Source organism: Salarias fasciatus, chromosome 23 (genome assembly GCF_902148845.1).
Source record: "Salarias fasciatus chromosome 23, fSalaFa1.1, whole genome shotgun sequence".
Classification (NCBI taxonomy): domain Eukaryota; kingdom Metazoa; phylum Chordata; class Actinopteri; order Blenniiformes; family Blenniidae; genus Salarias; species Salarias fasciatus.
In genome coordinates this window covers 11,938,046-11,963,923 of record NC_043766.1, presented here as the reverse complement: position 1 = coordinate 11,963,923, position 25,878 = coordinate 11,938,046, and the positions used below count along the sequence as shown (strand labels likewise).

Genomic DNA, 25,878 nt, shown 5'->3' with positions numbered 1-25,878 from the left:
AAAAAAAAAAAAATACCCTCACTATTACAACCAACACCAGCCGGAATTATTGATACAAGATCAGATGGATCCAGGCTTTCAAGTGTTTTACACACTGGTTTTACACTTTGAAAGTTGCTGTGGAAATTTAAGACCCAATAGACCAGGCACCATTTTCACAACCCTTTATTGTCCCATTTTTGTGAGCCTGTGCAATTTGAAGCCTCTGTTTAGGGTTATGAACAGTGCGCTCAGCAATGTCTTCTACATCCACCCATCTTTTTTTATTATTACTTTATCCAACTCAAGATTGCAGAACACTATTGCTTTTCTCATCTGATTCTTGGGTGAGAGCAGGATACATGCTAGACAGGTCACCAGTTCCTCACAGGAATAAGACAAAGATGTGACAAAGGATGTTACATGCAAAGAAAGCCCACACCGATGTATAGAAAGAATACACAAATTCAATATGGCAAGGCCCTTTAGTCCAGCCTGGGCTCAAACCAGGGATACATTTTCCTGTGAGTCTAGAGATGCTAACCACTACACTCACTTCATGTGTTGTACATACCTTGGTTAAAATGGCTGTCTATTATAGTTACTTAGGCCTTTCTGTCTCGTTTAGCAATCTTGCTAGTATCGGTCGACACATCTTTGGTCTTTTGGATTATTTTCTCTCGTTCCAACTTTTTTTTTATAAACTGTATGGTTGGGTTTCTGTGGGAAATCCCGGGTTCAGCTCCAGTTTAACAACTGTTTTAAATTTAGCATGTTGTTTTTGCCATGTATGCAGGCCAACATGCTTTGGGCTGCAGCCTTGTGACTGAAGGCGCCCCCGTCAACAACTGTATTTAAAGTTGTTGACATTGGATGTGTCAGGGATCAGAAAGTGTTGTTCTGAGTTTTGCCCTATAGGTAAAAGTTTGCACAGTGAGCATTATGATGAGGAATTAGTAATTTCGCATGAATGAAATAAAAAGACAGTATCACTTGAATTGTCAATAATACAGTTCAGAAAGGTTTGAAACACTAGTTTGTTTGCATTCACACTCATGATGTTGATTGTACTTCTACACAAGTGTCTTTTATTGTATTGATGCCATGAGTAAAGATCAGCAGGTGCACAATTCTATTCTTTTCTCTTACACCCCTTATTTTTTCCAGTCTTTTTCACTTCCTGCCTTCGAGCAGACTCCAAACTGTCATCAGTCATCAAATGCTTGATCTTCATTCAGTTCACTTCACCATTTCCTTATGTTCGTTGCCTTTCTTGCCTGCCTGTTAATACTTGCTATGATTAGTTGTTTGTTTTTTTTGGCAGATCTTCCTGGTTAAAAAACCGATTTATAGATACAGATCTCAGTGGAAACAAGGTCAGGTGTCAAACTTGAGAAAAAAACTCTTTCCGGTTGTGATGTCTGAGGCTGATCTTATGAATGTGTGTGTGAGTAAACACGAGTGTTCTTGTATGTGCATTTCTGTAATCTAGCCAAGCATGGGCCAGTGTTTTTCTTCCTCACCACAGCTCCCAGGTTGCCTCCCTCAGCAAACTGAGTTGCCAAAACAAATCTGTCATCCAGTTTATCATCTCATGTCACAACAATTAATTCTTCATTTTTTCATGTGATCTGTTGGGTTTCTGCTGGATTTTTCTTTGTTGCAGCATTGTCACTTATGACAGGCTGATACTGTTTCATAAAAATTTGCATTGTGTTTGCATTGTCAAAAACTTGAAAGATACGTTTTGTGCTTTAAGAAATAAGACAACCTGTATCCAGCTATTTTTAAATAAAAAATATATTTTATTTTTAACTGATATGAGACGGTTTTAAATTAACTGGCAGACTCACGTTGCACAAAAAAAAACAAAAAAAAAACTGTGCAACACGACCTTTTTCCTTTCTGACAATTAAGTTTTCTTAGTTAATTAGTGTTATTCACAGAAAACATGAAGTGAAAGGTGATTCAATTTGCATGTGATTTTACTATTGCACATAGTTTGGAGTTGCAACTTGACCCTGTGAGAAGGTGATGCTCCCTTGTCACTTTGAACTGAAACTTTTTCATGCATGCACACTCATTCACACCCAGACATAGACCTTCTGTTTATAAATGGGTCTTGTATTAATCGGCTTGGTGCTTACATTTGAAAAATATGATGTTGAAGGATGCTTATGGACTTTGGAAGTGAGTTGTGGCATCGGGTCTCCCACTTTGGCGTGGGTGCAGTTGGAGCACACATCTCTGCCCATTTTGCCACACATACATAAAAATATCTGTCACTACTGCCCAGCGCATTTAGCAGCACCCTGAGCCTGTGCTTGTAGCGTGGTACCCACTGCTTCATGTTTCACTTGCATCCAGCATTTGGCCTGAACTGTCTGCAAAACTCCAGCACAACTCACCTCACACACTTCCTGCTTCAGTTCCGTCTGTCTGTTCCTTATTCGGAGGAGTGTGCACCACTATGGTGACAGTGTTTCACCTGCCAGACAGCAGATGTGTGGTTCACTGTCTGTAGGCATGCACTGTTTGTGTGTCTACTGATGAAATTAGTTGTATATTTGAAATGACACTATCATTTTCATTTCAGTTATATGCAGTTATTCTCTTGATGTTTGAAGGTTAGTTTCAGGTGTTTCAAACACCCCTGAGTCTTGTTCTGCCCTGATTGGGCCAGTTTAGGCTTTACGGCTGGGTTTATTTGAGGAGAGCTTCCCTCTGTGTTGAGGGACTGACTGAGAGGGAGTGTTAGTCTGTCGGTTTACTGTGAGGCTGTAACTGTGAGGTTATAATTTTAAAGACTTTACAAATTATTGTATTGTTTTTTTGAAAAAGGCAACTTTCAAATGAATTAACTTTTGGAATCTCTGAACTTCCACCTCACTTTCTTCCTGTGTTCCACCACATAACAGCCCGGGGTGACTTCTTGACCCTGTTTGTGTTGCTTGTTGTTAATGCCTAGATTTCATTTTGAAGGGTACAATGTCTGTTTTGATATCAGCATTTTTGGACACAAACTGTGTTATGCCACGGTGAATGCTGTCTTTAAAATGTTGGGTTTGTTTTTTTTGTTTTTTTTTTGCATTGCAGTTTGGCTGCAGTCATCGGCTTCTAATCTGTACATTGTTGAGATATACTTTTATTAGTTATCATTTATACCCAGAAGGCTCGACCTTTGGCTGGATATGCTGGGCAGCGCAATGTAGCTGTGATTCTGTTACAAACTGCAGTATTTATATTGTACAGAAAGGATATTCAATCATTCTCAAAATGGATTCATTTAATTTTGTGGGACATATAGGATTTATTTCAAGTTTGAACCCTTTGTTCCTGTGAATTTCCAGTCATTCTCAGCATGTATGTGAATAACATTGTTTTGTCTTGAGCCAAAATATAACGGTTAAATAGAGGTTATGCTATTTTGAATTTCAGTGTATCGAAGGTGCAACTTGAAAAACAGTAGAAACGAGCAAGGGGGTACATGCTTGTTAAATGTATGTTTTATCAGGTATTTGCAAATTGTTTAGGGTAGTCAGTGCAACCAAACGGCAACATTTAATTTTTAATTGAATGTTGTCAGTGTGGAATAATCTTTGGTTCATATTCAGTTAACTAATGAAAGCACATTCAGATATCCACCAATTTTTTATTTTTTTTTTTTTTATTTTTTTTTTGTGGACAATTCAAACGAGAATCCGCAGGGTTAGGGTGTACTAATTTTGCTCGACAAGGGCACAGAAAGTATCATATGTGTCTAAATCCCTTTTGCAAAGTGACTCCTGCCTCTATTAATCAGTGCGTGTAACTGCCCTAAGAGTACATGGACTAGAACAAAGCACCCTGTCTATAGAGAGACCTTATAACGGTGGCCAGACATGATCTCACATCATGCTGAGAAACCCGAGAAGTAGACCACCCCAGGAACATTTTTTTCCCTCCATGTCCTTTATTCTTCCTTATCTCTTTCCCATCTCTCCCCCCTCTTCCACTGTCTGTCTGCTTTTATTTCTCCACATATTCACTTATCTCTGGCACATGTATTATCAATTCATTCATCTGCGTTTCTCTCTGATCAGGAGGGCTGCTATTCAGTTTTATTCCTTCAACCAAGAATTTAATGGATTCTAAAGATTTGACTGACGAGTACTTGAGTCGATGTTGAAATAAATGAAATGAAAAATAACATGTTTCCTCTCCCATCTGATATCTACAATGCTACAGATTAAAAAAAATAAAGAATGATGCCCGGAAGCTGCACAGTGAAAGTCCCCAGAGCTGGGTCCACTGTACAGGAATGTGGAGATAATCCAGGATGGTTTGTACGGACAGTACGCCATATCTGAACATCACTTGGCCGAGCTTCTTTTGGCAAGAAGCAGAGTAAAGTTTTAAATTATATGAATGCACTGTGATGAGTACCTTAAGGTCTCTGTGTGTGTGTGTGTGTGTGTGTGTGTGTGTGTGTGTGTGTTTGCGTGCATGTGTGTGTGAGTGCCAGAGAGAGTCAGTCACAGCACTGTTACATACCTTTTGTCATGGTTCTCATATCACTAAGCCCATCTTGTGGAGCTGGGCTGGGGATTTGACCCCGTCAAATTGTACCACCAGGGTGTGACTGAGACTTGTGGTGCCAGAGGCACCCGGCCCCCTGGCGTCAGGCTGAAGGTGGATAAAGCTCACTACAGTGGTTCATTTTTCTGGATGTTTCATTTTGCTGAGATGAGTTGATTTCACTCTGGCGGTTGTTTTTACTGAAAGAGGAATTTATTTATTAGTTGTTTGTTTTGTTGTGATAAAGTCCACTAACAAGAACTCAACACGTGAATAATGCAGTTAAGCATTTTCAATGCATTTTAATGTGTTTTCCTTTTGCTTTGCATTTATTTGTTTTTTGACAGCTAGAAAAACTCTTGATAAATTCTCAATATATCCCAATCCAGTAAGTTCAGAAAAAAAACAAATGCAGATATGTCTAAAAGAAATAAGAGTGGCAGTCCGCATTCCTTGTTTGGGATGATTTTTGTAATGTATCTACACTGATGTCATCTCATAACAATTGATTCAAAAGATGTGATATAAACTGTTCATTATCTGTGGAAGAGTCTAGTTTCAACCTTTCATTCATGAACACTGCTGTCGTGAGTCATACATTTACAAAAAAAGAAAAAAAACGCCCTATCCAAAATGCAGGTATTACTCCTGCAGGTATTACTGTGATGATCAGGAGGGGTAATCTATTGAAATACATTTCTTCTTGAATCTCGGCATTAAAGTAGCAAAAAAAAAAAAAAAAAGGACAAACAGTATTGTCAACGTCAATGTTTCTTCTGAAGTGTTTCAGCTGTCAATAGGTCGACATTGGGCAACCTGTAGCAGCAATTTGCTATTGTTCTCATAAATACTGTGATCACATGCGATCAGCACACAACTTTCTCCAGTTCTTAACTGATTCACTCCACCCCAACAAGTTAAATAAATAATTGATCAATTCAAATGCACGATTGTACCTTGTGTTTTCATCTTTTCCACTGTAAGCCTGCTGTGGTTTTCAGCCTCTGCTATGTTATGTGAACACAAACAAGTTCTTTTATGGGCCTTCAGATATGGAGAAGCATTCAGAGCCCCTATAAATACACAGAATTTTCTCATTATGGCGCATTCCTTTGTTGAACTAATTTGACTGCTTCGTGTGGTGAGTTTTTTTTTCTTTTCCCATTTTCTATCACTCCCAGATTTTATCACCCTAATGGAGGTGCTCAGGTATGCAGCTTTGATCAGTCTGTGGAACATTTTCACATTGCCTTCATTTTAGCAGCAAGCTGTTAATCCCACAATGCACTTCTGCAAATGCACGCTGCATGTGTTGCAGAGCTCAGGGTGAAATCCAGAAGTCGTAAGTCAAAAACAATTTTTGGCCTTTAAGACTATGAAATTTGGATTAAACCTTTATACTTTTATTTAAAATTAACAATTAAACACGGAAACAGAGATGTTCCCAGCAGAAATTAATTCATGAAGTTGTCAATGGTCCCCATAAATTTTAATGGCTGTTTTTCCACACTAAAGTACGAGTGAAAGTCATGTGCCCAGTTCCTTTTGCCATGTCTATTTGACATAATCTCTAACGGACACACCCAGTAGTTACTTTAAAGAGGAGGAACGTGAACAATGTGTGTTAGGATATCATTTAAAATTTACGCGTTGTGTTTATACTCAATGTGTGTTTGGAATGACTGCCTCTATTTTGTGGCTGCTGTTTTTTTTTACCTTTGCACCCATGGTTTACATTATGTGAAGCTCAGTCCTCATTTTATTGTTTCTGAGCACACAGTGATGGACAAAAGATGGCAAAATCCTCATTAGCGTTGGCTAAGATGTTAGATTTTGTGCTTCAGAGTCAAAGTGCTTTTTATTTATTTTTTTGTCGCTAATCCACAGTTCAGACGGTTCATTATCATACTTTGCCCTGCAAATGAAGGGTACTTTGTTAAATACATGACAAGTAGGCGCAGGCTTGCATGTGCAAAGGACAATGTCTTCTGCACTCATGCTGACCGTTAATTTATCACAGGTTATTTTGTTGAATAAGAAATGCATACAACTTTCTGCAGGACAGAACCTTTAATCTGCACTGGGTTGAGAAATTGTGTTCCTAAACTGTGTGAATACATGGCTAATAGCAAACCTTTTTAGTTGATTAGACTTAAAAAAGTTGATGAAAGTTGCGGCATAAAAAACTGGAGTGCTTTCATTTATGGCCTCCTCACTAATAAAGAGCAAATACTTTTAAATTGTCAGGTTTAACCTTTTTATTCATGGTCACAGTTTCATGGTCCTTAAGCCTGGCTTCAGCATAGATGAATTTCTATCAAATCAAAGTTTTGGCGTCTTGCTTTACTGTTTTTGCTTTCATTTGAACCCACCTCAGTTTGCCACACTTCTCTCAACACCCTATTTACTCCCTTCTTCTCTACTCCACCCTCCATTCCCTCCCTTTTTTTTCCCCCTCACATGTGGAAAGCATTATGTCCTGTCTGGTGGAGAGGGAGAGCAAACATCCCAGGCTGAGGCTGAGAGCCTCTTGGGAAGTAGTAGGGGGCGGTGGGAATGCTGTGTAGGATCTGCATGGTGGTGACCCCCCCCCCCCAACACACACACACACACACACACACACACACACACACACACACACACACACACACACACACTCCTCTTCTGCTGTTTGGACAAAAGAGCGTGTTGTTATTCCCCAACCACTGCACTTGGTAGCTGACAAGCGCCACTCGACGTCCACCGCGCCAGGCGGGTGGACACCCTGGGTGGATGAGGTGCAGGTAAATGTCCAGTTACAGTTTTCAGTGGCACACTTACCTGTCTCTTTTCACGCCTGTCATTTTTTCATGTGCGTTACCTATAGGTGTCTGCTCAACACAAACCCTTCTATCTGTCTTTCTCCTGGAAACTGTTGCAGTAACATGGTAGATTCATTTCTGCAATTTAAAGACATACTTGTATATGGATTTTCTCTGAATGGTTTGCAGGGTTTGTTCAGCTGAGCTCATCCTAAAAACATGCGGGACAAAACTGCAACAATTTAATAGTTCACCAGTTTTCTCATGGAAACAGTGATTTAAGAAATGCATGCATGGTTAAGTATTATACTAACCAAGAATGTAGGTTGTAATTTTTACTTTAAGCTTGAGGGAAGTATGCTGCTAGGATTGTTGGCGAGTAGTTTATTTTAGTGACATGACCCTTGTGCTTTTTGACTGTTTCCCACAATGTAGGTCATTGTTGTGATGCTTTTTTTTATAAGTTGTTCCATAATGAAAAACCATTATATGTGGCCTCAGACGAGATGTTGAACAGGTTCCTAGGCTTCGCTTTGCGTCGCTAAGGCTGACTTCTCTGTTGGTGAAGCGAATCTAGCACCACACCCTTACTGCTCTGAGCAGGGTCTGCTGAAAGGTCAATTTGTCCAGTTGAATTTGAGCAGAGGACGAGGACAGTGGAGAATTAAAAAAGCCATCAGGCTTAAAAGCGTAACTGTTCAAACTCACACTGAGGCTAAGAATCTGAACTTTGCCTAAAAAAAAAAAAAAACAGTTGCACAGTTACACTATTGCAACCAACTCATGCTTTTTATGAAGATATAAATGCAGGAAATCACTTTTGCTAATGGCCGAAATCCTCCTTTTTAACTTTCAATTCTGGCCATAAAGACCACAAATACACTAATACATATACAATACTTATACAAGACCAAAAATGGTGTGTAGTCATTGCCAACAACACACGCATGCATGTGGATGCACGCACAGAAATGCTTTTGCTACACTGACAGTGTGTGCCGGTTTCTGCTTTGCCTCAATTAATTTGTTATTCAGGTTAAAGCAAATTAAATTGACCCTCAGCATCCCATAAATGCAGCAGCGAGCAGCTGGCAAACACTGACAACCACTCATTTAATTAGCCTTCACTCAGTTGAAATGGAGACACACTTAATCAGCAAGGGTTTGGTTTCTCTTTGGCCATTTTTTGTGACTTGGTACAGCTTGGTTCATTTTTTTTCTCTTCATCCACGCCAAAAGTTTTTTCCTCATCTGGTTGCAAATTTTGTTGGTCAGCTGGACATCAAATCAAAACCCAAAATATGACCTGAAAGCAAGACGATGAGTTAAATATGTTAAAACAATCAGCTCTTTCATTGTCTCTTTTTTTACCCTTTTTAATTCTGTGACTTTTTGGCACTGCACAAGTATCTTTTCATATATTATTCTTGTGATAGTATTGATTGCTGCAGGTTTGAAGCTTTCTTGCATGTTGTCAGTAATGCTTGATAGACAATCGTCAATTGTTGTCATTTTCCTTTGCATTTTTGAAACTGTAATCTTGACATAAAGATAACTTTGTTTTTTTAATAAATTCAAATCCAAGTCACAGTATTTGGATTTTATTTTTAATTTGCACATAGTCTAGTATTAGTGTATGTACAGATTTGAGTTTGCTTTTGTCCAGATGCAGTTGTCTTGTTCTTATTAATAGAAAACATCAAATATATTCTGCAAACAGGCCGTGTGACTGCGACAGGCATGTTCCCACTGAAAAAGAATACATAAAAACAACTTTGGCCCTCCCTTTGTTCTTCCAGTATGTGTGATATGAGGCCATAAACTGCAGGTATAATTATTTCAGCTTTTGTTTCTGCTGTATTGCAGCAACACACAGGAACTGTGCTCCCTTTCTCACTCCTTTCTTTTCCTCTACCCAGAGCCTTTTTTTTTCCTGACTCTATTTTGTGGCAGTTGAAGGAAAAAAATTGAGATAGTAGGAGAGGTTGGGAATGAAGACATGGTAAGGGTATTCGGGGAAAAAAAAGAAGCAACACACACACACACACACACACACACACACACACACACACACACACACACACACACACACACACACACACACATCAGGGATGAAACTGTAATGCTGCATCCTTGGCTTCCAGCCCCTTTGTAGTGCAATGAGTGGAGAGTTGGCTGGGGGCAGGGAGGGAGAGAAGAGAAAAACTATGGGGGTATAAAGTACCGATGGAAGGAGGGAGCTTGAGCTGTATACCAGAAACATGGAGGAAGCAGCAGTTACTGTCCCTTGGGCTTCTGGCTTTTATCCGTCAGTTGTATGGAAACCAATCTCTGACTCCCTACAGCTTCAATGCAGCAACAGCTTTGAGTGTGTCTGTGTGAGACTGAGCTTCACGTTCGTAGACATTTCTGACAATGATTTAAACGGCCGATGAGCCACATATGCACGTTTTTTTTTTTTTACTTGGAGGAGCTTGCACACATGTAGTCGATTCACAGCTGGTGCAGAGACTTTTGGGCGCCTCACCCAAGGGAACTTGACAGTTTTACCCTGGGGTATGTTCACAGATGAACCCAGGACTATTGAAGACAGGATTTGCTTGTGTGTGTGAGAGCGTGCAGACTCTCTACTCCAAAATCAAATTAGCGTAGCTTACAGCTCTGCTCTCGCCTTTGAAGGTGGGTGAATTGCTAATAAGTGTATTCCCAATTCAGGACGACCTCCACTTCCTCTCCTCTCACTCCCTCCCTTCCTCCTTTCTCTCTTCATCCACCTCCTATCACCTGCTTCCCATTTTCCCCCCTTCTATTGTTGCTCTGCATCCTAATGGCTTTTCTGTCTGTTTGTTTCACTTTTAAAAACTTGAGTGGCTCTCGCTGCCTCTGTCCTGTGGCTGGTGTCTTCAGTCATCTGTCAAGATTTTATTCACTGCTCCTCTGAGAACAAAAGACTCACTTTTAAGGAGAAGAGCCTCTTAGAGGATTTTATGGCCTCCCAAAGAGAGCCTGACAGAAGAGCTGAAGTGGCAGGCCCAATTAAATTGATGTTGTATACATGAACATTTCTCCATAGCATAACAGTTTGACTAAAATGGCTGTAACAGGGCTTGATGATGAAGGAGGAGCCATGAAGGAAAAACAACAACAGCAACAGACCAGACCAATATCATTTATCGATTGAGTGTAACTCTGCTATGGACTAACTCAGCTTGTCCCCTACTGCTGTGCTTATGTTAGATAGGCTATAGTCACGCGTTTTGCGCATCCTCAGACAGTTGTTTCTTAACATCAGATATACCACAGGGATCTAGAATTAGTACCATTTAACTTTGTAACTCACGGTTTGAGCTTTGAGTGAGCTTTAGCCATTCCTGCAAACCACTGGACTGTTGTCAGGATTAACCCCGAGGTGGATGGATTTAAAAACTGGCCTAATGAGACAAAGGCTGGCGCTCTGTGATCAATGGACAGCAGTTGGAATGCATTTCTCCAGAGCTTAGTTGTTAGAAAGCTGGCTATTTAGATCCATTGCCCTTTTAGGTGTGCATCTTATTGTGATCCTTTTGAATGTGTGGAGGCCAAATGATGTTTTAAAGCTCTTAAAGAGCGAACTAGTGTGTTTGCAAGTTTGTGTCCTTAGGTTTTCAAAGATTTTGTGAGCGTACTTTAACTTATACTGCTATAATCTATTTCATTTCATTATGCTGCAGGCTAAAAATTTGTGTCATTGCTCTTAAACAGTTCTTAATCCTGAGCCGATTTCAAGTCAACTCATACGATCTTGTGTTTGAGAGAAGCAAGCATAACATGCATGGTGTTCATTAAGTACATGTTACTGAAGTTATCTTATCAATTTAGTTTATTAACACTGCATGGGAGCGTGTGACTACTAATGCTTTGAGTAAATGACAGCACAAAACAAAAACCTAAGAAATGTAACCAAGAAATTATTATTCAAATCATAAACCAAATAAGCATTCCACCTTAACGTTCACATTATTGTTTGGGTGCACTGAAGAGCTGCAGTAATATGCTCGCTTCCATATGCTGTTGATTGATAAATAAATAAACAACATAGCAGCACTGAGAAACATCAAAGGGTTTCATATGCTAAAAAAAGAAACTATACACCGTGTTTTAATCTTACGTTGTTTGACATATATTGTATTGTCAGTTAAGGTTATTTTTGCTGTGGTGTTTCTGTTTATTGGTTGTAAATGTTATAATAAAGTTCACGTTGAACCTGCTTTGACAGAGATCATGCAAACTCTTGTGAATAATAATCACATTTGTCTACAATAATCTTATTATATACTGCCATAAGTATAATGTTATTTTTATGTGCTTTGTTCAAATAAGCAGTCTTGCAGTTTTGCACAAGCGTTATATGGATTCAAGATAAATTATTTTCCTAAAAAAAACATACAAACACAAAAAAAAAAAAATGCATTAAAACAGATTAAAAACAGAAAGTTATTAAACTTGTCACTAATGTGCTAAAAATTGATGGAACTTCTTAACTGTATATTTACGTTATCCTCTTCCCCATTTCGTCAGATCTCAACCACATAAATACAGTGAAGGGGTAGAATTTGCCAAAAGACTGTAGCAAGGTGTGTGTGTGTGTGTGTGTGTGTGTGTGTGTGTGTGTGTGTGTGTGTGTGTGTGTGTGTGTGTGTGTGTCTGCCGATGTGTCAGTGTTTGATTATGGGTCAGGGGAGGCCATGGGCCCATGGTGGCCCAGGCAGCCGTCGGCCTCTCAGGTTTCAGAGCAGGGCATTCCTCTCCAGCCGCTCCATAGCTGTGAAAACCGCAAAGCAGCTCCAACAACAAACACTTAAGGCACTGGGGGAACGCCGGCTAACCTGTTGCTTGTCAACAACAGGACTTTTATCTCTCTCCTCAGGATTTCTTGCCGTTTTTTCCACATGGCAGTTTGATTGAAAGATGTAGTATTCCTTTACAGTGCGGGCCTCCACACCCAGCCCCATTTATTGGTGCTTTCTGAAGGTTTACAGGCACATGATTCCTGTAAAGTAGTGGCGGTTCTGTTAATGTGTGCTTGTTCCTGCTTCATATTTGCTTTGTATCCGCTGAGAAGGGCGTGGAACAGTAGAACGTCAGGGCATGGTTTTCACTGGGCAAATAATGTTGTAGCAAAATATGCAGGTGTATGTCACTGTATGTGTTTTTATATAAAAGGTCACATGATGCTGTAGTCCACTCGCATGGACTGCACACACATTTTTTTTTTTTTTTTTTGTTAATCTTTGATATGCACCAGAATTCTCAGATTCAGCCGGAACTTTTGGCTTGGTTGTTGAATCTAAATTAAATAGGACCACCGCGAGAGCACTTTAAGATGTTGTCAAAGAAACTCTGTGTGTGTGATTTTAGACAACTGTAATATACTTAGGATATAGGTGAGACATCATGAATGTAAATTCTGAGTAGCTTAAAGTGTATGGCTGTGTTTCTCTTTATGTCTGTTTGCTCTGAATGAGCTGCACAAAGAAAGAGATTGATCAGCTAATTCATTATCATAAAAGAAATCAATATTCAACTATCTGTGCTGTCCCTCATGGTTTTTTTTTAAATCATTTATCAGTTTGGCTATTGACATTTGATTACATATGATACATACAGATGTATATATAAACAAGTTTTTTCCCCAGATTAAACTCAAACACTTACTACAGATCAGCCAAAGTATTTGAAACCTTTCTTGATTCTCAGATTTTTTTTTCTTATGTCAAAACGTACAAAATGTACCAGTATTTTAAAAGATTTTTTACATTTTTTCAAAATCTGTGGACACACTTATTTAAGATTTGAAAGTGGAGAAATATCTTACAAAACAATTATTTTTTTCCAGTGATGCTCAAAGTGTTTGGCATGCACCTGTAAGTTAATTTTGAAGGAAATAATCAGAGCCCACACTAATGAACAATAAGCGATGTTGGTTACAGTAATCAAATAATAACAGCTAAATTCAGGATCCACTCATGATAAGAAAGACAGTGATTTGAAGTGTGTGCCGCCCCATTTTGATGCAGAACTGACCAACTTGAAAAGCTCTGAAAAGGTGTAGCAAAAAGTGAGTAATTGATCTAGCGAGTTTTCTTTGGCTTAGCCGTAAGTATGCTGCATTGTGGGTAATTGACGCTCTCTGGAAAGTGGCTAACAAAGTGTGTGGACAGGTTGCTGGAAATGGCAACTGTAGAGAAACCAGGCAATTTAAGGCTTTTGTGTACGATGGCACAGCTTACCGTCAAACACCTGCTTACCTGCTGCTTCAACACAAACATAAGCTTCACAGTGTTTGTAGCCACTGCACACGGTAATGCTGCCGCCCCCCTTCAAAAGAAAAATGACAACAACAAAAAAGACAAACAAATTGTGAGTGTTAAGGGTATTTCTATTTAATAGTACTGAAGAGAGTTGCGTGTGTTTGAGCGTTTGCATATTAGACAGGTTCAAGCTCACGCAGCTCTTAAAGATGTTTGTTTTGCGTTTTGCTTTTCATTTTCTTTCTGGAACTCTTTTCACAACAAAACTCATTTTCTCCGGGCCTCCATGCTGTACTCTGCTTCGTACTCAATTAACAATGTAAATCAATGACGATTACATTTTTGAGCCTGGATTGAAATTTAACAGGATCTTGTGAGTTGTTACAGTTGACCTCCAAACTTTGGTTACATATTTTCCCCCTTCACAAAGAAACTGATGTAAATAACGGGAGTGTGCAGTCTGTCTTCTATAGATAATCAGGTTTGACTGCGTATTGAATGCAGTCAGACATTTTTTTGTTGAAACCATTGTTAATTGTTAAGAAGCACAGTTATTATTTATTACTGTCCACCGTACTTAAAAAAACTAAATAACCGATATTAGATGGGTCCACATGGGTATCTATCAATACCTGACTCATCTGTAATCTGCATTAGCATATTTTTCCATCTTAATTGTTCTCTCTCTCTTTTTTCCTATTTTGTCAAAAGATCAGTAGAGTGTTTCATGACATGATTACAGTAACCAAACAATTCCCCCCAAAATAAAAGGCTTTAGTGAATTGCTGGATGACATTCACACATTATGATTGGTGCAATACATCGAATCGAATAAAACATGTGAAGACAGAGTACCTTACGCTTTTTGTACCCTGTGGTCTTATTTTCTTCTGCACTCAAAAGTTCAGTACCAGGTTGAGTTGGTCGCTTCATTAATGACGGCAGGCTGCATGAATGACAAACAGCTGCAAATATGAGGAATGCAATAACCATGGCTTCTGCATTAAGAGAAGAAAGTGACTGAACTCGATGTTTATGAACTTCTGGTTTGCAAAACCATGTCATGAGAATCACATTTTCAGTGAACCAGCTTCCAAAATCTGTATGAGTTTGTGACGTTATAATAAATTCCTAGACCTTGATAAGAGCGTTTTTTTGGCTTCAAAAGCCAGCAGCCTAAATCCTGTGTGATTGTGTTTTAGTTATTGGATTCAACTCTTCAGCGTTCCTCCTCATCTAACCTGGCTGTGTCTGCTTTGCTTGGTTCCTTGTCTCTGCAGAGGATTTTCAACTCGTTTGTGTACACCGAGAAGACATCAAACGGGGAGACAGAAGTGCAGCAGGTGAGTAACAAAGGCTTCTCCTGTGTGTGTGTGTGTGTGTGTGTGTGTGTGTGTGTGTGTGTGTGTGTGTGTCTGTGTGTCTGTGTGTCTGTGTGTCTGTGTGTCTGTGTTCGTCTTCAATTCAGCGGCATACACACACACCAGCCATCAGAGGAAAAAGGGGGTTTATTAAAATTCTATGGCTGCTGTCTCATTGGCTTTGAAGTTCTCTGTCTGTTTTCACATTTGTCTGTGCTCCGTGTCTTTCTCTCTCTGGCTCGCTCTGCTAACAATATGAGTGCAGACAGGCAGAATAAGGAGGCCTGATGGGGAGATGAACAGAGCTCAGCCAGAACATTTGTTTTAAATGACCCACTTCCATTCACAAGTCTGGATTTATGTGTCCCATTTTGCTCTCGTATTGGAAAAACTATGCACAGAATGTGTGGCATCCTATGTCAAGGTAAACATGATAGTGTAGGGTGCGTGCGTGCATGTGTGTGTTTGCATGTTTATTTGCAGTCCTGTGCCAGAGATCTTGGAAGAGTGACAGTAAACACCAGACTGGTAAACAGCCACTAGCAAGAACAGACAGGTTGATGTTTGTTTGCATTTCTCCTGTGACCATGTTTTTGTGTTTCTGTGTGTGCGCACTGCTGTATCCATCTGTGTCAGTGACTAGATGTGTGTGAGAAATAAATAGCTTCTCCCACCTTGCTGGTATTTGCTATTCCTGAGACAGACACAATTGGCCTGAAAGCATTGTTATCATCTTAAATAGATTAGATTAAATTAAGTAGTTTTGACTCGGCTTTGAGTGCCTCTTGCAGCAGAATACATTTTTCCATAAACACATCCACAATTGGTAATTTTACCAACAAGACATCAAGGATTTCAATATTTGCACTCACAGAAATTCAAAATTGACATGAATTTGAGCTGCAAATCTTGCATCACTGTCTTCCTAAGCATGAATTTTAACCACGGCCCTTCTGATGCATGTTTCAACCAAATCGAATGACAGCTCTGGCATAGCTGTTGTCCCTGTCCTCTGTGGGCAGTGGGTCTCTTTCTCGAAGCCAAGCTGGGTCTCAATTAGGAGGGTATCTGCAGAAAAGGACAGGACTGGGAGTAGACAGAGTGGAGAGCATAGGCGAGCCATCGGCTTTTTGACAAGTTCCTCCTATAAAAATTCATTATTCAGAGACACACACACACATCTGTTTCTCCTGAGTAACGTAGCCTCCCGTCTGTCTGTCTGTCTGTCTCTGAGTTTGTCATGACTGCATTGTTTCACTCAGTGACATGAGCTGTCAGAGGGCCTATTATTAATTGAAGCTCCTGATTCCCTTAATGCTGCATGGATGAGATTGTCCCTTTCTGTGTATGGTTTTAAGAGTGATGTTTTCCCCGCTTGCACGCCGTACACAGAGAATTAATCCTCGCTTTAGTTTCCCAGAGTCACTTGATCTAAATTAGCCTGCCTCAGTCACACCACAAAAACAAGTCTTACACATTGGAGATGCCAACAGCTCATCTCAGGGTAAACTTATAGGCAGAGATAGACAGCATCATGAACTTTATCTGACAACTCAACGCTTTATACTATATATATATATATATGACCCGATTGTAAAAAAGTTACAGCACTGTCATTGTCAAAGCATACTCTATATTTAAATCTAAGTTATACCTCATTTTTGAAATATTTTAGATTTCCTTAAGTTTCTCTAAAATTGGCAGGTAATATTAAAAGCAACTTTCTTTGCCACTGATGCTCCCAAACATTGTAATTTACTTGGAAAAAAAAACTTTAAAAAAAAAGACTTGAGTCATAAAGTAACTTTGAGTGATAAATTTGTTTTTGTATTTCCTCTTGAAATCATCAGACATGCACAGAAGTGAGATCTAACAAAACAGTGTTGTTTCCCACAGTATATCTGTACAAATTATTGACCTTTTCAGAAGGACAAAAAACAAAATCAACAAACCTAATGACTGACTACAAGAAATCGCCAAACACAAGGTGTTCTTGCGAGTCACAGTTTGCATTTTCCAGTTCCCTTGTTGTCTGCTCAGTCGAGAAACACTAAATGAGGTCTGAAAGGGCTTGAACACCTTGTGCCGAACCTGGTTCATCAAAGGTTTCTCTCATTTAAAGGGGAGTTTTTCCTTTACACAGTTGCTTATGCTTGCTCATGTTGAACTGTTGGGGTTCTCTGTGTCAGAATGACTTTGGTGCTCTATAAATAGAGTTGAACACAAAAGTTATGGTGACATGAAGTAAATAACTTTTGTGTAACTGGTCCCTGTGATCATTTTTTAAACTCATTAAGCAGCAAATACACTGAACGTTTGTGACACTAGCAGCATTTAAGATCAGATCAGAAATGTTTTACATCATTACATTGTAAGTTTAATGTGATTATTATAACATGTGAACAACAATGTTTCAATTCCAACACTCACTCAGTTTAACACACTGTATGTTTGACTATCTCTCAGTTCAGATAAAGACTCCTCTGCATATTGACATTTATGAAATGGAAGTTGCATGGCATATACAAATGATCCAGTTCGTGGTGAAGAAAAAAGGGACTACTTTCCCATTTGTAGGTTTGAATTGCTGACATTTCACTGGATTACTGCATGCACTCTCACATCAAACAGAATCCCACTTAATATTGTTTATCTACAATGTGACTGCACAGTTGTCTTCCCTTTCTCATGCTAAAATAAATTCAAATACCGATCCAAGTTTTTCATGTTAGCTCGGAAAAAAGGTAATTAAAGCAAAAATCCACAATTTAGGTTTGTATGATAATTTATACATTATAGTGTTCTCGTGTAATTCAACATTTGTTTTGATGAATCCTTTCGGTTTATTTGATGAAGGATTTGCAAGCAGATGCCCCAGATTTGTATTAAACATAACACATTTTTGAACCAAAAAATTTAAAACGGGTCTAAACAATTTTGCTGAAATCTATTATGCAATTGGATGTTTTGTGTGTATGTTCAATGTGTGCCATTGTGACTGATGTTGCCTTTATGAATGTATGAATGTACAGAATTTAAACTGGAAATTGTATTAATATTCTTAACCGGAGAAAAAACAAACTTCTGTAGATATAGATAAACTAAAAGAAAGTGGTATGCTAAAATAATGACCAAATTTGTGCCCCAGTGACACTAATAGTGTAATTTTGACACGGAAACAGATGAGTTGTATGGCTCTACTGGATAAATGATTAAACCTGCTCCAGTATCTGAACCCTGAACCATGGGCTTATTTCCAAGACTCCACAGCTTCAGCGCCAAGATTATAAGGTTATTCCAGCAGAACAAAAAATATGCACTGTCACATTTCCACATGAGAGCTGAAGTTTGTGAAACAAACCTGGGTCCTTCTTACAGCCATTCTTGCATTAGCGTTCTCACTATTGGTCTCACCATAAATACCACTGGCAGTGACTGTGGTCGAGGACTGGCGGGTAAATCTCATAACTCCCGACACAAGTCTCCAGTGAGCACCGAGTCCTTTCCCACTGCAGCTTAACCAGCCCACTGAGTGCTGCGAACTCTGCTCGCTACTTACTCTGGGTCAAGCAACCGATAGAGCAGCCCAGTGTTTTGGAGACTGTGGTGTTGTGGAAATTCTATTGAAGAAACGCACCAGCGGCGGGTTCCTTGATTCTTTTATTCCACCTGCAGCAAGAAGAGAAGTCTCCACCATCACCAGATCCGTGTGAGTTCTGAAGTTCTGCAAAGCAGACCAACATTTTATGACATTTATTCTGTGGACAACCCAACCCACTTCAACCCCCTGTGGCTGGGGATGCGTCTTAGAAGAATAGCAAAGAAACTATAAACACTTCTTATACCCCTTTCACACCGTCCAAAAAAAACCTGTTTAAACCTGCTAATAACCAGCTCCTCCTGGCAGTGGGAAAAGGTTTAATCGGCATTTCGACCTGGGTCGATTGACCCTGCAAGCGACCCGGATTTTAATCGGCTCGCCTCCGATCAACTTCAGTGGGAAAAGGCGGACCCGAGTGGATGTGGTAATTTACATGATGACATCAACGTAGCGTGGCTACGGTAGCGCGCTGGTTGTTTCTGGACACAGTGTGTGATATCCTTCATCCAGATGACCCAGCTTTGGCAAGATAGGGTGATCAGAGAGCTTCTCTTGATCTGGAGAGAGGAGATTCACTGACAGGTAATGGGAACTGTGCTCCTCTCCATTGTTTACCTCGCTGTGCTGTGACGCCCTGATGATGTCATCAACGTGAGACGTCAGGGGGAGGCACCATATAAAATAAGAGAACCCCCCCCCTTAGTGTAAGGACCCTAGGACGCCATCTGCTGATTAAGCCAACTGAGAACTAACAGCCATCACATGTCACACATCGTGCAAAAATTTCCATCACAGTGGTTAAATCTGCAGAGCGCAGGTCGATTTTGGCCTCATTGTGGAAAGATAAGTGAGGCTTTAACTTGCACAGCCATAAGTTTCTGGTTTCTCAAAAGTCACTTATTTAAAAGTGGAGTAGCAGTTTCTCTCTTCCTTTCTCACCCTCCCCCAGTTGTGGAAACACCACTCAGTTGAACACTGGCCCATTCTACCTGGATTTCTTACAAAGTTTGCTGCAGATAATTGCCATTTGTGGGCAGTGCTTTGTGTTAAGGGGTCCAGCACTAGTGGGTTTAACTCTTTCCCTTTGTGAGAGTGGATGTGTGTTTGTGTGTGTGTATGTCTGTGTTCTTGTGTGTGTTCACTGTGGCGGAGTAGCATTAATTTTGGGTTGTGCCTCCAGCCCCTGTTAAAACCCTAATAGGAACAGCAGCCGGCTGATTAGGTGTACGAGTGGTCAGTGGGTCGAGGCACATTTTCCTGTCCTGGCTTCCAGCACACCCTTTCAGTCGACAGTCGCAATCATGGGATGTGAACAAAGAGAGTACAGCTACTGCCAAAATAAGCCCTTTACTGTATTCAACAAAATTGAAGGTGTTGCAAAGCTAAACTTTTACTTTGTTATGGTTTTTCAAAGAGATTTTGACTCTTTATTAGTTCCTCATATTACAGAGTTTAATAATGAGTGATCAGTTGTTTTTTTGTTATATTCACTGAATAGTCACAGCTGATTACTCTAATAAAAAATGTCTATAGTTGAACATGTGTTTGACTTGTTGATTCGCCCTGTGTTCAGGTGTTCTCAAATCCAAACTAAAAAAAAAAACAAAACCATGTAAAACAGGTCAGTTTAGTTGCAATAAGCAAACCTGCTTCTTCTTTGCTTTTTTTTTTTTTTTTTTAGAGTCGATAAATTGTAATAAGAATCAAGAATTTGATTGGTTTAGAATGGCTTAAGCAAAGAAGGGCAATTGAAAGTAACAGTAGATTGCTATTATCTAGTATTCATGTACTCCATTGGTGCTTTATGCCTGGTAAATAATCTTGCAGTTGCCAAATTTATAGGATACTTTGTAGCATATTATACATGTTTTAGGTCTCAGAATATGTTGGTTCTGTTTGCCTTATAATCCCCCTCTGAGATCTTTTCAATGCAGTTTGACAAACAACAGTGAGAACAGGTCTCTGCTGTGAAAAGCTGCTGGTGCGCTGGTTATTAATGTCACCCAGGAGGCTGCTACAGAGCCGGTTATTAGTTTTCCCGAAGAGCTGGATCCCTTGTTTTAAAAGAGCACTGTGATATGTGTGCTCAAGCAGAACCTTGGCCCACAGAGAGAAAATGACAAAGCATAATGTATGCTTGTTCAGACAGGAGGCAGCATGAAGGGCTCCAATAAACACAACTGAATTAAGTGTTGTTTCTGTATTTGTTCCTGTTTTTTTTTTTTTCCCTCCAATGTAAATTACACCCTAAGACACATCTGACTTGTCGGAGGACTTTTATGTTTTCTGTCTTTATTTGAAACAAAAACAAAAATATACAAGTTAAAACAGGAATTGAAGTTTATCAAAAGAAATGCACTTCACATTGGGCACTGTAGTAGTTTTAGATACTGAAAAAGTTCTGTTATATACATTTCACTTAAATATAAGCCACATCATAGTGGCTATAAAAGCAGCATTTAGCTTCATTTAGTCTATTTTTGCTGGTTTTCACGTTTCATGCAGATGCTTCACTTTGCTCTAAAGTGAAGCATCTGTGTGTGTCGGTGTATTTCAGGACTTCCGTGATTCTCTTGCATAAAGGACAGAGTTAATGTGGAATAGTTTTCATTGACCTGTCAAACTCTGTTTACATAGACACGTTTATTTAAACCCACACAGCCGCACCTCCCAAGTATTTTGGAGTGGTTTGCAGGAAGGGTCAACCTGAGTTTGTGCAGTGTTGTTTTTTCATATAAAACACGCTATGATGACATGGTACTAAATGCAGAAGTTATACTGTATATTTATTTTTAAAACCAAATATATCACTCCGGAAATAAGCTAATTTGAGGGGGGAAAAGCAATGCCTAAACAAAAAGACTTTTGTTTTATCAAATAAGTCCATTTTAGGTAATTTTATTGAATTGGCTTCCTTTGCATGTGTATATCATAACATTGTATGTATTAAGTATAGAGGGAATGTAAGAAATAAAACTCTTACATGATGAAACCTGATGAAAAACCTTTTTACTGAAATACACAATTTTATTTAAGACACTATAGTGTACTTCTTAATATGTCCTACAATTGTGGAGATCTGCAAAATCTTTTATTTTTCTTTTAAAGGCAGCACAATTTGGCCTCAGAAAATCAGATCAAAGTTCTTAACAAGCGTCGTTAATAGCATAAACATCAATGCCTGCAATATTAATTGCAGTGTAGCCGGTGTGTTTGAAATGGAAGTCACTTTTAAAGTCATGGAGTTTATCCCTTCTTTCTTCAAATCTGTGACAGACTAATATTGAGAGTTTGAATTCCGACTTTCTCATAAGTTTTTTTTTTATGTTATTGTTATTATTGTTATTATTATTACTTAGATGTGTCGTTTTTTTCTTTGTGCAGCTGGCCAAGAAGATTCGGGAGAAATTTAACCGATACCTGGATGTGGTGAACAGGAACAAACAGGTTGTTGAGGCCTCGTACACAGCCCACCTCACTTCTCCGCTCACCGCAATACAGGACTGCTGCTCCATACCAACATCTATGATGGAGTGAGTAACTTTATTATGCACACACACACACACACACACACACACACGCACACACACACACACACACACACACACACACACACACACACACACACACACACACACGCACACACACACACACATGCATGCACGCACCTCTGCGGGAGGTTTATTCTCTATCTGTAAATCCACCTCCCACTGTCAGCACCTGCACTCTACATACATTAACTTATGATTCAGCAGAACAAACAGATCCTCATTTCTACCTTGTTTAAACATGTTTTGATCATTCTTGGATTAGCTATAGCTGTGTGTAAATCGCATCATTTACAGCCTTGGGCAGTTTTGGCATGCTCTCATACTTGGCAGCCTTTTAAACTCTACCCTTATTTCAGAACCCATTAAAACCGTAGTTGTTGCTTCACAGCATGGCATTTCAAGAATAATAACATTTATTAGACTTGGAGCCCAGAATGATTCAGAGATGCTATGCTTTCACAGTTAATGAGATTTACTGCAAACCCTAAGATGTGATGGCGGTGTTGGCATCTTTTCATCTTCTGTAGAAATTTGATTTTGTCAAATCTTTAAAATTATACATCATCCCATGTACGAACAATCTGTTTTGGTGGATTTGCTTTTTTTTTTTTTGTATTACACATATATAGCATGCAGCCACAGGGCTCTTGTATCTATTTTTATTAAGGTCTGTGTTCGTGTGGGATTCAGTGTGTCCATTTTGGAGGGAGTCTTTTGCTAAGAGATTTTAAAATTGGAGCAGTCTGCAGAGTAGACTGAGCTTTTCAGCCAGTCACCAACTCCATCAGGCAAAAACACAGTTCAAAGCTGAGCTCAAAAAAAAAGTGAGAGAGGGCTGCTTTCAGTTCTAATCTACAGAGCAGCAGCTGTCTCTACCCTTCATCTCCTCTCTCTCCATTTCTGTCTATCTCCTTCCCCTTTATCAGTCGATGTAACTAGTTATTGCTCTCTGAAGTTTTTGCACTGCAGACTTCACAGGCTGCAAGGTCACCTGTCTTTCCCCTCGCCGTGCAAAGGAGAGGCAGACTGTCTGGCTCAGGGCCTCTGGCCACCTGTAGCCAAATCATGGACAGGGCATATTGTGCATACGTGTGGTATATTGTATGTTTGTCTCAAAATATGCATTCTCAAGCCAGGTTCAAATGAGAGATTCCCAGTTATTGACTGACATTCAATGTTGAAATACATTTTTTGAGAACAAAGATTGAAAAGAAGTAAAGTAGTAATTGAAAATACACAACTGAAGCAGAGTCTAGACCTCAGTCAAGGAAAAAGAGCTATTTGTGCTTTTATTATCTGTGGCTTATACATAAAATTAAAAAAAAAAAAAAAAAAAAAAAACTTCTTCCTGATCACTTGGCGTGGTCGCTTATCCAAAAATCAACCCTAAGGTTGAATTGTTATAAGTATGTTAATAACATATTGATTAAAAGACATATGTTTCTTCCTTCATATACAAAAAACATTCTTGTTTTTAATTTTGATATAGCTTTTCAGTGTTTGAGCTGACCTTCAGATTTTTTTTTTTTTAGTCTCTCTACTTTTCCTGATAAGCTAACCTCAGTGGTTGAGGAGTCTCTCTAGAAGACAACGATATTTAGGGGTCTAACATCCTGTAACAAACGGTAATATAAGAGCTAAGTTGTAGCTCCATCACCTTGCCCCATGTACCATGAAACATAACAGGAACTTTGGTGATTCAGTCTCTCGACTGAGGGTCTAAATGCAGTTTAGATTTTTTTTTTTTTTTTTTTAAACGTCCCTGGTCTGGATTTTTACTTTCTCGTTTCAAAACTTTGAGGTCTGTTGTGCTGAACGTATCTGATCGCCGTATATGTTTTACCTGACCTGTTTAAAAACATGTTTTATTAGGGTGCCGACTGTCAAAAGAGGGATCCGCACTGATCCGCATTTACAGCCGTTGTTTTTCCCCTGGATCATAAGCATCTAAACACAGTCCTAGAACTTCAGGCGGCAATGGAAGCACTGGCAACAACGTATACAGGAGCGTTTTCCTTGAAGAAAAGTGCTGGACTTGAAATCAATGTTGCAGGTCCTTATAGCTGGGCCCCCAACTATATTTCCTGCAATGATAGACAGAAATCAAAACGGTGCAGTGCAGGATACAAGGGGTCATTTAACTTTTACGTATTGCCTTTAGCCACTGAATTGATGTTCTTAACAAATTGGTAAACCTTCAGATAAATTTCAGTCTGCACTGTGAAGTCACAGTTTCAACTCTTATTGGATTCCGGTAATTAGTTCTTAATTAAAGGCAGGCCCCTTAGAGGTTCATGAGGTGGGTATGGATGCCTTTTAATGTCATGGCAAGCAAATAAATTAAAGAATGCATCAACTGTCAGTCTGTTATTTGACCTGTTTGGGTTGTAAATGAAATCCACTCTTCAACTAAGCTGTTCGGAAGATTCCCCAGTGCTGAGACACAACGTCAGCTCTGTGCACTCCACTTCAGCGTCCTTCACTTGTCTCGGGCATCAGCTGCTTTTTGGGGTCTCAGTCAGGTCAGCCAGTTTAGTGGAGGATCAGGTGGTTCACAGGGTGTCCATGTCTGTTTGCCGTCAAACTGGCAGGCTATCGTTTCGCAGGAAGGCCACCGAGGGCAGTGCTTAGCAGTCAGTGGTATGCTTTAATCACTACTCAGTCTCAGCGGCAGGCTGGACCTGAAAATAGAAAATGTATGCGCCATAGGATTGGTCTCTGTGCCTTTGAGCCTTTATGTTTGTATTTTTAACATACGATGTCAAGGTGCTTATTTCAGCAGGTCATTTGTGAAAGTGAAAAGTGTGCTCAGGCGCAGGCGAGGTGGCATTTAATTGTCTCATTTCGCTGTGGTTCAAAAAGAGATAAGCTGTAAATGGACTGTGGAAAAAATATCAAAACCTGTTTATATGATCATACAAAGCTACTTTTAATTGGGAAACGTATGACTGTCAGAGAGGAGGACGCAGAACACAGCACAGTTTTTCCTGGAGACTTCTGCAGCCTTGAAACATGCCCATCACACAGCATAGAGCTAAACCCGCAGTGCTTGGCTTCACCTCAACAGTACCTGGATTTTAACACGATTGGACTCAGAGTTTGGTATTGGTATTGGACCTGAATGTTTTGGAAAAGCACAATTTTGGAAGTGGTGATAAGAACTTGACAAACGTGTGTGCGTACCATATTTTCTGGCAAAGCAAATCATGGAAACCTGGCAACTGTTTTGATTTAAGTTTCATGATATCCTTCAATCAAATCAGTTTTTAGATGGAACAAGATCAATCGAGTCCGTACCCCATCTTATGAATGACACAACAGTTCCTGGTCTGATGCATCACAACATGTGGCAATATTGAAGGCATCACAACATAATGTGTTTTTAAAGCAACTGTGTTAGCACAGTAGCATCTTTTCAACTCAGTCTTGCCAAATATATGTAACATATTTTAATCTCAACAGCGGTTATGTGTAGCTTAAGTAAAGAAAATCAGATGCCTTGAACTGTGGGGAGGTCAAGGAGCTGGTTTTTCTTTTTTGTTATTTTTATTTTTGCCAATAGGTGGTAGTTTTCTAATCCATCGTCAGCCTATGCTAAGAGGGTGGAAGCACGATAGAAAATCAAGCACATCTGGTTAGGAAACACCCAGTTTGTAAATGTACGATGCTACTATTGAGAATAGGTAATGTTTTGGGTAATTGATACGCTGTCATGAATTCTAACTTGGCAAAATTCGT

General features: G+C 39.5%; 1 protein-coding gene across 1 annotated transcript in view; it reads left to right on the top strand.

The window, feature by feature from the left end:
- The window catches only part of cachd1 (cache domain containing 1), a 94,470-nt gene that overhangs the window by 22,813 nt on the left and 45,779 nt on the right, over window positions 1-25,878 (top strand). Inside the window, exons 2-3 of the mRNA XM_030083377.1 lie at window positions 14,908-14,970; window positions 21,974-22,122. Coding sequence (XP_029939237.1) covers window positions 14,908-14,970; window positions 21,974-22,122 — 212 coding nt within the window. The remainder of the gene's footprint in view (window positions 1-14,907; window positions 14,971-21,973; window positions 22,123-25,878) is intronic.